General features: G+C 36.4%; 2 protein-coding genes across 4 annotated transcripts; one reads left to right on the top strand and one right to left on the bottom strand.

Annotated features, from left to right (window-relative positions):
* The first annotated feature begins 514 nt into the window (after nt 1-514).
* Nucleotides 515-7,457, top strand: ALF4 (aberrant root formation protein). 2 transcript variants are annotated; one of them, XM_011086779.3, is made up of 14 exons: nt 515-674; nt 763-942; nt 1,041-1,190; nt 2,299-2,371; nt 2,670-2,845; nt 2,924-2,998; nt 3,092-3,242; nt 3,372-3,431; nt 3,533-3,801; nt 3,884-3,955; nt 4,905-4,982; nt 5,080-5,277; nt 6,642-6,693; nt 7,084-7,457. In XM_011086779.3, the coding sequence occupies exons 1-14, from the start codon at nt 612-614 to the stop codon at nt 7,299-7,301; spliced, it is 1,815 nt and encodes a 604-aa protein (XP_011085081.1). In that variant the 5' UTR covers nt 515-611; the 3' UTR covers nt 7,302-7,457. The 2 variants fall into 2 exon arrangements, with proteins under 2 accessions (XP_011085081.1, XP_011085082.1); XM_011086780.3 differs by having other exon boundaries at nt 2,924-2,983.
* Nucleotides 7,458-7,816: 359 nt separating this feature from the next.
* LOC105167178 (MLO-like protein 1) lies at nt 7,817-11,593 on the bottom strand. 2 transcript variants are annotated; one of them, XM_011086784.3, is made up of 15 exons: nt 11,478-11,593; nt 11,123-11,268; nt 10,968-11,025; nt 10,625-10,878; nt 10,155-10,271; nt 9,984-10,041; nt 9,484-9,581; nt 9,299-9,373; nt 9,118-9,206; nt 8,935-8,984; nt 8,804-8,844; nt 8,525-8,734; nt 8,361-8,428; nt 8,186-8,246; nt 7,817-8,094 (listed from the first exon to the last, which is right to left on the bottom strand). In XM_011086784.3, exons 1-15 carry the CDS (start codon nt 11,494-11,496, stop codon nt 7,882-7,884), a joined length of 1,557 nt encoding a protein of 518 aa, XP_011085086.1. In that variant the 5' UTR covers nt 11,497-11,593; the 3' UTR covers nt 7,817-7,881. The 2 variants fall into 2 exon arrangements, with proteins under 2 accessions (XP_011085086.1, XP_088738759.1); XM_088882633.1 differs by having other exon boundaries at nt 11,421-11,540.
* Between the last annotated feature and the right edge of the window lie 1,172 nt (nt 11,594-12,765).

Here is a 12,765-nt window from a genome sequence, read left to right on the forward strand (position 1 = left end):
AACATATACTTTGTCGCATTTTCTTTTATTCTTACGATATATAATATAACTTAGCAAGTCTTCTCTTCTCAAAATCAATTTGCCCCACCCACCAACAAATTATCTAATAATTGAATTTCAAATTAAACAAATTTTAGTTTTATGTATTTTCAAGTTTGCAAAATGTTGATACCAAATTTGCTTCTTAATGGTTGATTGTATAAGATACAAAAGTATTATTTTATTTTGAATCACATGGGATGAATGCATTTTTAAATAGGAGACTGCTCCTTCAAAAATTCTATAATATTTAAACTCAATAAAAGTAATTTGCAAATCAAAATTGCACTTCATGCTATAAAAAATATGCCTTCATGAAGGGAAAAAGAGCAAAAAAAAAAAAAAAAAACACATAATTTAGGCATAACTAGTTCATGATTCTTCTTTTTTCATTGAAAACCAATCTATACGATATTCTATAGTTTTTAATACTAATGACATTTTTGTCTTTACACCACCATATTGTGTTTACTGGGGGAAAAAAGAAAAAGAAAAAAGAAAAGGGGAAGAACGGTATCCGTATGATTTAGCAGACTGAGTTGACTGAGAGAGAAAGCAAGAGAGGTTTCACGATGGTTGCAGCAAGTGATGCTATGGTAGCTACTCTCCATCAAACTCTGGCCTCATGCTCCAAGGTAATATGTACATTGCACACATATATACATCAACTCTGTGCAATGTTTCACGCATCAATTCGCTAATTTCTTTTTCTTGTGCAAGCAGTCCATTGAAGCCGGTGATTATAACAATTCAGAGGAATTAATCGCGGAGCTAGTAAATTTCCTTAATTCAATCTCCGATTCTCTAGTCTCGAGAGAACGTGAAAATGAGGATCCTGAGAAAATCGCGGTTGAGATTCTCACTCAAATTCACCAATACATAGCCTCACCCGCAGTTAAACAGGTACATACATGTATTTGCTTCTTTCAAATGTTGGTGTTAGGTTTTGAATTTTGATGATTTATCTATTTTATTTACTGCCAAATGATCCATTTATTTAGGAGGTTATTGATGCGTTGGCATTTGAGTTGCCCAAGGCGGTGGCGAGGTTTGCTTGTGTATCCACCAAGTGTTTGGAGATTGCTGAAGATTTAGTTTATTGGTTTATTCAGAGATGTAGTCCACGCGATATGCTTTCCATCCTCTGTGAGGTATATACTCTGATTTTTTATTTCTCCTCCTCCCAGTACTACCAACCAAAAATTGCTCAAAGAGGCTTTTCTTTTGAATGATACTTTGCATGGCGTTGTTCTCTTGCTCAAATCTATCTGGAAAATTTTTCTAGTTTACAGTTTTGAGGTTTATGAAGAGGTTTTACTAATCTTTTTCCAGCTAACATATGGTTCTGCTTTATTTGTTTAAGAGCAAATTTGCAAAGCATTAGGATCTAAAGATATCAAAATAAAAATATCGATTTGGTAATTTGAGTACTATAATATGAGGTAGAAATGACCTTGTGACTTAAAATCACAGTAGAATGGAGTGATCAAAGTATCCAGAAAACCGTTTAACTGCATAACGACCAAGAATTATTTATAGGCCTACCAAGTGTGAAGCAAACAAAAATTAGACTGGTTTGAAGCAATAAAAGCAAGCAACAGGCCCTTATAAAGTGCCACTACTTGCTATTCCCTTCTACTTGTTGGAGAAGCGAGTATAATTAGTTCGTATTTTGTAAACCATTCATTAAATTTTGCAGCTTGGGAGTGTTTAATATAACTTTGAGTGCATGTTTATCCTTCCAAAGGAAGGATGTCCGTGCAGTTAGTATGAAGCAGATTCCAATATATTGTTGAATGTCAAAAGAATCAAAGTACAGATTAAAACTGTTAATCTTTGTAGGCCGACCACTAGCAATAGATGGAATGAGGAAATATAGTATACTCCCTAATGTCCCTTACTCTACTTTCTTCTTGAAAAACTAACTTGGAACTGCAAGCCATAACTTTACAAGAGACTTATCTAAATTGACAATTTGAATGAAAATGTTGAAGAATGATATGAACCAAAGATAAGAAATCAACAACATGGTCAGAGATTTATGAACAAGAAAATTCTCACAGCTTTTACCAGTAGATCAGGACAAAGCTTAAGTTGCTGGATTGTCATTAATTGATGCTTAATGTCCTAGGGAAGGTGTTTGTTACTTTCCTTAGACCAAACGGTGGAACATATGTGTTGCTGCCTTCTCTTATCAATCTTTGCATTTGTCTTTTCATCTTGTCAAATAATTTACATTTGTTCATTTCAAAATTTCAGGCAATAGGTTCTCCAAATGAGCTGTTCACTGTTCCTGGCTACTTTATTCCTCTTCTTGGTGGGTTATCAAAAGGTATTTATATGGAGTATATTTTATTGTCTTATGCCAGGGTATGTAATGATGACTATCTTTAAAATTTAGGAAAAAATATGTGAAGACGAATAAACTAGTGTAATGAATAATGGGGATGACTCTTGCTTATTTATGAGAAAAGACGTGCAAGTTATATTCTGCATAATCGTCATTTGCTATTTGTCATCTAAGGCGATGCATTTTCCTTGATGCGTTTTTATACCTGAAATGTAGAGTCTGAATGATATTCCTTTGATATAGATATATATTCAATTTCTTCATGTGTTTCTGCTTCCAGTTCTTGTTTTAATTCAGAGGCGGCACTATCAGCAAGTGAAGTCTGCCGTCCCGGTTATTCTGAATGTTTTAAAGACCATGTGTTCTACGTCGGATGATGAAGATACAGATCATGAGAAGTTATTCCATAGAGCAATTGGGATTGCATACTCGATAAGATCAATTTGTGTAAACCTGGTCCGTGACCATCCTGTTATTAGTTTTGCTCCTGGATCCAAACCAAATTCTCAACTATATCTTCACTTCCTATGGCAGGAAGGAGAGGACAAGAAGAAACTCCGTGCTTTATTAGGCCTATATGTCTTGCAGATCATGGTGGACAATTCTTGCGAAAGTGAAATTCCAATTTCAGCTGTTTTAAGTTGTGTCTAACTGACTTTGATGCCAGCTTGTTTGTGATTGTAAATCATCCTTGATATGCAGGCTCTTGCTTCATTTGGAATTCCAAGCGACATATTGAAATGTCTTTCAGTGGTGGTGGAGTTATCAGACTTCCTTCAACATTGTGAATTGTCTTATGTTGGTCTGATAACTGGATGTGAGGTTGACACGATCTATAAACTAGTTGTTGAAGGTATACTGTTAGCACTTGCAAGTTTTTAGCCATTTTTGGGGGTATTTGCTTATATAACTTTGGTGTGGTCTACTTGCATCCTTGTTGAATAGTACATTTAGTAAGAGTCCTTTCTGATTGATGGTATAGATGATAGCAAGGATGGTATGGATTGCTTTTCTCAAGCTAAGCTTGGAGCGGCACTTGCAGGTTGGTAATTGATATCTTTATACTTTTAGTTACTTGATACTGCTAGTTGCCTGAACATTGACCTAAATAACATTTATTTACTCTCTACAAACTTGATCCAGTAATTTGGGGTTACAAGGCTAGTGAGGTTGGTACAGCTGCGAAAGCCGATTTGCCCGTTGTCATAATGGAACTTCAAGGTAACTGGGCTAGAAGATGTGAAGCAATAGGTATGTTGAAGTATATATTCTCTTGTGCCAACCTGCCGTGGGAATTAAAGCAGCACGGTATTAGATTCCTTCTAAGAGTCTTGGATGGCATTGTATCACACTCGCATGATGACCATGTAGACTATTCAGTGTATATGCCAACTTTTTACACCAGTTTGCAGGTTTTTCCATCTCCTAAGTTCTTCTTTTTCACAATTTTAAAATTCAGTTTGTCTAACAATTTGACTCGCTTGCCACTCTTAGGCTGTTGAAATGGTCATCATGTATGCTCCAGATTCTGCATTAAGGAAGGATGCATTTAGTGCATTCAAAAAGGTAAGAAAGGTTTAGTGCTAGCTACTTTGAAGTTTTGATAGTGTTTATATGAAAATTGTTTTGCTGGTTCCTTCAGCAATAGTGGTTGTGAAATGATGTTGTAATGCTCTGATTATTGGTTTTGTTGGCTGAACTGCTGCACCTATAATATGCACTACAGGTCGCTTCATCCTTAGCAGGAATCCTAGGTTAAATAAACAAGTGACTTAAGAGAAGAATGAAAAGAAGGATAATTATTGCTTGAGCATCTAAGAAACTTAATTTTACCACTTGAGCATCTGAAACAGCATGGTATGAGATTCCTCACTCAAGAGTCAATATATGTGAACATTGTCATGGAGGTTGGGAAAGGGACTGGAAATCTGAAAATACAACAAAGAAGAATGTTTGGGGTAGATGGTTCATGTCAATGGTTTCAGATGAACTAGTGAGTGAGGTTGAAGGTACTGCACAATCAATTTTAGTCCCGAATATATTTATTTGCTAACATTATTGTTATATGCCCTCATATAAAGCTATCGTCTTAACGTCACCTGGAGTATGGATATCTCTCTGCTTTCTTATTCTTCTTTTACTAAGCTAAATTTTCTGAACAAACAGTGTAGACTTCCTAATGTAACAAAAGCCAGTTTTTCTTTCTCTGTCCTAACTTTGCAGCTTATCAGAAGTACTAATATTTAGGAGCTTCAAATCATTAAGCTTATCTTTTATCCTTTTGTTAATTATTGAAGCCCGGAGAGACCTTAACATCATTTGATGTTTTTGTTGTTTGCTGATTGTGGTGAATTCACTAGTTGTTCTTATCTTCACAATGAAGCCTATGGTAATGTATCCCTTCGTACATCTTAGAGCTGTTAATTGAATCTTGTTCTCTTGCATGGCCTATTAGTGAAGTCTTACATAATTTTCTCTTTGTTTCATGTATTCAACTTGTTGTTTCTAAAACCAGGTGCTTGCAGACATACCAATTTCTCTGAGATTTGACGTCTTAAGGGCATTGTTAAAGAATAGCGACTCTTCTTCTATGGTAAGCCCTTAAATACTTATCTAGTAGTACCCACAACTGTTAAGCCTGTTGGGCTGAGAAATTTAATGTTGGAAATATGTGATACTCTGTGTCATAGATTGGGATACTCCTAGATTGTGTCAAAGAGGAAATGCGCATGGGAAAAATTGAAAGAAATTCATCAGCCGATGCTGTCCTAAATAGTAAAGTTAGTCAATCTACAGGATTTTGGAATCCATCTGTGCTTGAATTGGTGGAGGTGGTTCTCAGACCTCCAAAAGGTGGACCTCCATCTCTTCCCCAGTCCAGTGATGCTGTAAATTTCTCTCTCTCTCTCTCTCTCTCTCTCTCTCTCTCTAATGTCTGTGCTATCTGTCTATATATCTAGTATCTATTTATTTCCCCCTTCTTTTCATATGTGTCTATGACATCTTCAGTCTAATTCTAATATTGTAAACTCTTGTACAAGCATTCTTATGCTATAATTCTTTTTTTGTCTGCCATGAACGTGTAAGAGTTTCAAAGTGCTTTTGGAAGAATTATTTCAGTTGGACTTTTTAGATTGCTCTTGGAAAGGAAAAGAAGAATAGTGAAGGGGTTGGGGGATTAATGTAAAACTCAACTATCAAGGAACATCTTCAAACTCAATTATCAAAGGCATCTTCAAACTTTTAGATTACAGAATTTGTTCAATTGGACCCTTTGTTGTTTAAGTGAATTTAAGGGTCTAATTCCTTTTTATGATGAGTTTATTTTTGTTACTCATCTTCATATCATCAGTTTGATCAGTTGCGGACCTTTTCATAATTATTTTTGTTCTATTAAATGGATGGTTTTGTGTTTCTTTATATCTTGTGCAATCAGGTTTGTCCTTGCCATCTGATGTTGTTTATATCATATGCTTGTTTCCCTTAAAAGTGCAATTTGTGTTTCTAGAATTCTTTACCAGTTCAGTTGTCATTCTTTCTTCATAAACTTTACCCAGGTTGTTGCTTAATTTCACTTTTTCCACAATTCATTCAGCTAAAAGGTGCCTTTTTGTTTTTCTGATAGCTCCTCATGAGAAATTATCAGGGTTTCAAACCACAAACTATTGAACAATTTTAATAAAGATTGTGAGTGAATTGAATCAATGAAGAATTCAGGCACCTAGCACATACATGTGAGCAAGCGCAATTGAGGGGAGGTGTTCAAATCACCAAATGTATTTAACTATTTTGATAGAGTCTGAAAATAGTGTTGAAAAGAATTAGCTCCTACTACTCATGCAGACAAACACTTTTGATCAAAGAGGACAACTGTGTTTCATAAATCTCTGAAGCACTGGAATGAGTTTGGAACTTTGTTCTATATTCTTACTTTTTGGAGGATCTTTTGGTTGGACATTTTGTCATTTTTTCGAAATGTTCTAAAAGGTTACAAAGAGGTCTGGCGTCTTCAGAACTTTTCTGTTAATTCTCTGACATATTTGTTTGAATTAATTCTGGATCTCTAAACAAGCATTAGGTGAGGGAACATGGCTTGTATGTTCCTTGTCAGGGTTTGGTGAGATCGATTCTGTCTGTGCTGAATTTTGGTGTTAGTCCTGACGCTAATTGATCCTGTCTATGTGATTTCTTGCTAATGCAATAAACTTTCTTGCAATTGACTAATCAATCTCTTATTTTCTTTATGCCGCAGGTTTTATCTGCCCTTAATCTGTATAGATTTATTCTGATTACCGAGTCATCAGGTAACGGGAACTCTTTGGATTTGTTGCTTGCTTTATTTGATTTCTTATTTGTTCAATATTATGGACTTCTGTGAAGATAGTTGTTAATTTACCAGTTTGCAAGTTGATTGTGTGGCTATTATGAACACGTTACATGCATAATCATTGCCTAACATTGGGTTACTTGATACGTAAATAGGGAAATCTTATGTCATAAGATCCGCATGTGATGAATGTCTTTATGGTATTTATTTCATTTAATTTGCCCCCTCCCTTCTTTATTATCGTTTTGCTTACATATTAATTATAAATTTCAGGTAACTCCTGCCATGTGTCTTTAAGCTGAAGTACTTGACTGATTTAAATGTATATTAAGTTATTCGTTCTGATATCATCCATGTTATGAGACAGGGAATTCTAACTCTACTGGAATACTGTCCAAGGGCAAATTGCAGAAGGCCTACAACGAATGGTTTCTCCCACTGCGGACGTTAGTGACAGGAACTATGGCAGAAAGCCAAAAGGATTATGATAACCTAGCATGTGATACAATATGCGCCTTGAACCCTGTTGAGTTGGTTCTCTACCGATGCATTGAACTTGTTGAAATGAAGCTGAAACAATTATAAGGAGCACAAATAAATGTGTGATTACGATTGTTTTTGCGTCTAGATAGCTAGCAGCAAATCTTATTCATATGTTCTAACTCCATGGAGTCGAGGTTATGACGGAACAGGATTGTATTCATTAATGGTGGTGTGCTTTAATGTATCGGGTTTTGTGTAGATTGATGTCATCTTTTGGTAATACTTCTCTAGTTTGATAGCAGTACAATTTTTGCGTCTCTGTTAGAGGAAAGAAAATACTGAAAATACTTTACTGCTACGTAAATTAATAATGTACAATACGAGTTCAATCTTTGATATTTTTGTATATGATTTTACATTTCATATAATTGGTCAATGAAATAAGTTATGTGTACATTACATGTAGAATACGAGTTCCTGGGAAACAGAGTATTGAGCAGTGTGTAAAGTATAAGTTGGTATTAGACTGTGAATCGAGCCTGGTGCATTTAGGCAGTGGAGAAAATTGTATGATGAACAATTATAGACAACGAACATATTGTGTGGTGCTATCCGTATTATGACAAGTATGATTTACTCTGTAAGAATCATGTCTGGATGTTGATACAGGGGATGCTCATTTCTAATCATTTGAGACACTAGTAGTTTCAATTTCTAGGCCTTTGGCTTGTGGTGCAGCTGGGGAAGGAGACTCTTTGTTGCCCACTTGGCTTGAGCCAGCCCCACCCATTGCTTTTCTCTGCCCCTTGTAGTTCCTCTTTGCCTTTTGAGCCCATCCAGTAAGCTTCTCTTGTATGTGTTCCTCAAAAATTGCCCTGTTGAATGAGCTTCCCATCTTCAATAGGAAATTAGAAACAAGTTAGAAAAGTTTCAGGCTGTATTCATCCAATTATAGAAGAATTTGTAATTCTACGGTGGTGTCATACCTGTGCAACAATTGCATACAGTGGTAGTGTACTGTAACTGCAAAGGAACTGCACCAGCACCCTATTATAAGTCGAACCAAATGCATGCATTAGATCATTCACCTGTTCTCCAACTCTTCAAATTGTGTCTGTGTGTGTGGAGAGAGAGGGGGGGGGGGGGGGGGGTAATTTGTACCCTATTATGAGCCGGGGTATAATATAACGACTGTGCCCCATGATGCAGGAGTCAAATTGGAACATAACCTATCAATCATGAACCAGAATGTATTACTCAAGAATGAGATGCATAAGTTTATACCATGTTTCCAATTCCGATAGAGATGAATGACAGTATATTACCAACATCCAGAAGAAAATTGCAATCTCAAAAGAATTCTGGAACAGAATTATGTGGATCAGAACAAGGACTAGGCGTGGTTTGCTGAACCAGAAATGGTGATCTGAAGGTTTAACCACCAATTCCCCTGGAACAGCTACATGCCTCTGGGCAACTTCTTCCGCCAATTGGGTGATAATATGCTCCAATTTAGTGCCCACTGCAAGCAAAAGCTATTTACAAAATCTTGGTATTAGTTACTGACAATGGAGCAGCTGTCAATGAAAACTAGGATTACTTACTATCAACGGGACGAAAGCGATCCAAAAATATGCATGCCAACCTGCACGATGTACGATCACGTTCAGTATGAAAAATGAAATGTAAAAATCAGAATACAGAAGATAAAACTCAGGGTTGATAAGTGTCTCACCACGAACGTTCAACAACAAGAAAACTACCACGAAAATCCATAGATACCAACTGCAAGTGACACAAGATTATTGAGGCTTATGGATAAAGAAAAAAAAATTGAAGACATTGGCCGATGACTAGTGCCTATCAGTTTGAATTTAGATGACGACATAAGGAGAGAGTGTAACTAGCAACTACTCACCTTATTCCAACAACTTTCTTGAAATCAGTTTCAAGAGCACGGACCATGTACTTGTAAAAATTGAACTTTGGATTGTCCCTGTAATGATTCTGAAAGGTAACAATCTCAGAAACTGAGCAACACAACAGTATGGTAGGAATTCTACAGTAAAAGAACTCGTGTATATTGAATAGCTGACTACCATGATGAAGCCACGTCGGAGAGTGGTATAATCTGATTCATCAACAGATCCATAAAATTGCTTTAGAAAAGAATGCTGAAGATCAAAAGGGCCGATCAGTATCAGTTTATACTTGATACGTATATAGTCCCACGGATGATATATCTTGGAAGAGAGAATTGGTTTTTTCAGGAAATGAGACTTACCACCCAACTCAAGAAAGTTAAATTTTTTCCAATGCCCCGAAACCTTCCCCTGATAAAGTCATGCTGGTGAACATGGGTAACTGTGGTCGTTTTTTGATCTGCAAACATAATGTTACTGCTCAATGCTCTTGAAAATTTCATCTTTGTTTGGAGACACAACCTTGTCCTACAAATCAGGGCAGACTTAATACGAGATGTCTATATATATCCATCTTTGAGGACGAGATATCTAAATAACAGGAAGACTATATCCAAAAACATTACTCAAAGATCAAACAGTTGTAGCAGATATACACGACTCAGGCTATAACATTATTACTTGACCTGTTGAGGTGATATCCCATCTGCTGGATCCTAATGGATATTTCATTGCTATATTCTTAGGACTAACTTAGTTTAAAAGACAGCGATTGAGGCGAAAAGTACTGTTAATTTGGATACTAATGAATGAGCATTATGTACACTTAAAACCATCAGATGACAATCTTAATGCGCAATACCTTCAGGATCATGTTCCTTTTTCTGGATCGAATCTTCCCATTGTTTCCACTGACGAATCTGCAGTGCACATCATCATACAGATTATGCTTGTGAAAATGCATAATCTAATTGAAGCTATATGTGATGGATGGAAAAAGCAGGAAAATATTAAATGCAAAAGGAATTAGTACCTTTAGGCTTCCAAACAGAATCGTTAGAGCAGAGAAAACGACGTGCACCACAGCTAGCACAAATATGAAAATGTGAAGGTCATGCAGCGCATCGAGAGACAATAATGGCTCTTTACCCTGAAAATCCGAAAAAAATAAGCAAGACAACAGTTGAGCACATTTGTTATATGTATGTGTGCGTCAATTATCAGAAACCATAGCAACATAGAGTCAACTCTTTCTTCTTTGAAGTGGCCTATGAGTTGGGCAAAATCCAACACATGAAAGCCTTACATGCTTCATTTTTATGTCTGTTTAAGGCTGTGGGTTAGAGCAATGGATTAAGGAGTTGTCCGACTGTTATGAGATCCACAGAGCAGTATATATGCAGAGATTAAAAAAATGGTTAACCACAAATGATCTCCCCTGTAACTGATTGTAATGATTTCAAGTAAAAGAGTAGGTGTGCGAAGATAGTAGTAAAAAAAGACCTGTTTTTGACAGTGGCCTGGGGCATCAGAATCAGATGGTCCTGCTTCTGCAAGAAGGTGGCGGACGTGGGGGAGAAGGGAAGGGAAAAGGGTAGTCTGAAAGTGAGCAATGGGTTTTCCACCACCATCGTGTTTATCTGTTTCCTTCTTACAAGGTAGCCAGTCATCTGTCAAGTGCTTGGCTATGCAAATTGTACTGATTCTTCCTTGGAACACAGTGAGCAGCAGGGATATAAATCCCAGCAACATCAGCTCTGCAACATCCTCATCATCAAATTATTAAAAGTAAAGGTTCCAAGTACAGACACACACAAAAAAAACACACATAAGCAATCAAGCATACCTTCCTTAATCTTCAGGAGGGCATCAAAAAGGGGTCCTTGTTTTTTGTTGATCAAGAACTGGAAGAAGAATCAGATAAATGTATGGAAAATGAAGTATTGTTATCATTAGCTTAATTAAAGATAGGGAGAGACAGTAGTAGGAATCATGGATGACCTTGCCAGCGTAGTGAAGGAGTCTTTCAGCAGCCAAGGAGATGGCAACGATGACTGTGCATACGAGGGCGACCACCCACGTCGGGGTATACTCCAAAGAAGCTCCCTCTCCGCCGGCCATAAAGATCAATAATTGCAGCTTTATCACTGTTTGAAAAAAAGAAGATGCAGATAATGATTCAGGTGCTGCAGGGAGGAGGGAGATATATAGAAATTGGAATGGATTCTTTCTTTAATTTGTTGTAGTAATATAATGTAAGTGGTGGTGATGAGGAGGAGTTGACGAAGAGGAAGTAGACTTTTGACAATAAAGCAGTGTGTGTGTGTGTTCCGGTGGTGGCTCCCGCTCCTCCTACCTCCTCCAAGTCCATCCATCTAGTTTCCAACTACATGCAAATTTGTATTGCAATATTTCACATTTCTGATTGTCCCCTTTTGAGATGTGGGTCAACTACAAAAATAATAAAGTATGACACAAAATTATTCCCTTCATTCTCCTTTTCCTTCTTCCAATAATAATATAAAGACAGCCAACTACATATATTTTATTAGTACAATTAGACTATTATGACTTTTAATTTATCACCATCACCATCACCATCACCATCACCAATACCATCCCCTCTCTCTCTCTCTCGTTAATAATTAATTAGGTAGGTGGGATATTAATTGAGATGATATTAATTTTGAAGTTAACGATGAAGCCATGTTATTAACAAAGACATGATCATCATCATCATGGTCGTCATGTAATGTAAATTTGATGATCACTTCTTCTCCTCATCATCACCAATTACTTTTAGTTAGATGATCATGATGATGAGAGATGTATGGAATTAAGTTGGGAAAAAAATAGTATTAATTAAATAATTAGCGCATATATGTGTGAGAGTTGAGTTTGGATTGTAATAAGATTAATGTTTAATTAGATTTGAAGAATGATTAATTAATTAAAATATAGTTTCATTGGAGCAGATTAAAAAGAATTATACATAGAAACGGTCAACAAAGGCGATCGATGATTAATTGGAAAGGGAAACTTTGAAAACTAAATAACATGTGTGTGGAGTGAGTTTGGGCTCATAATCCTAAATTCACATCACATCACAATCTAATGAGTAATGACAAGGTACGAAGCGTAGCCCGTACATTGCTTTGCAACAAATTAAGAGATGGACATATATGGATTCAATAGCTACGGGCAGGGAGGATTATCTTTGTAATTTTCAGAATGATTATCTTTATTCTAACTCACCTCGTATTTTTAAAATTGTAATAGTTTTTTACAAAAATATAATAAGTGACTTTATATACATGTATCAATATTATCTTATTTTGGAATTTATAGTTTTTAGTATTATCATCTTTATTCTAGGTCAATGCGTATTTTCAAAATTAGTATAATTTTTTAATTGAACATATGTGATGCGTGTGATTTTAGCACAAGTCTCTCCTAAGTGGCTCGCACATCTAGGATGCCTGTAGAATGGCTTCTAAGATATCCAGTATCGAATAATGGGAATGCCCTCGGAGATGCAGCAAAGTATGCCCTTCAGTGGAGAGATCATGGCAGACGAACTCCCCCTCAACTAGAAGGAGCCCGACCTACTTGAGTACGACGGAACCATGAATCCACAGGAGCAC

This window comes from Sesamum indicum, linkage group LG7 (assembly GCF_026168435.1).
Source record: "Sesamum indicum cultivar Baizhima isolate 11 linkage group LG7, ASM2616843v1, whole genome shotgun sequence".
In the NCBI taxonomy this organism is placed as follows: Eukaryota; Viridiplantae; Streptophyta; class Magnoliopsida; order Lamiales; family Pedaliaceae; genus Sesamum; species Sesamum indicum.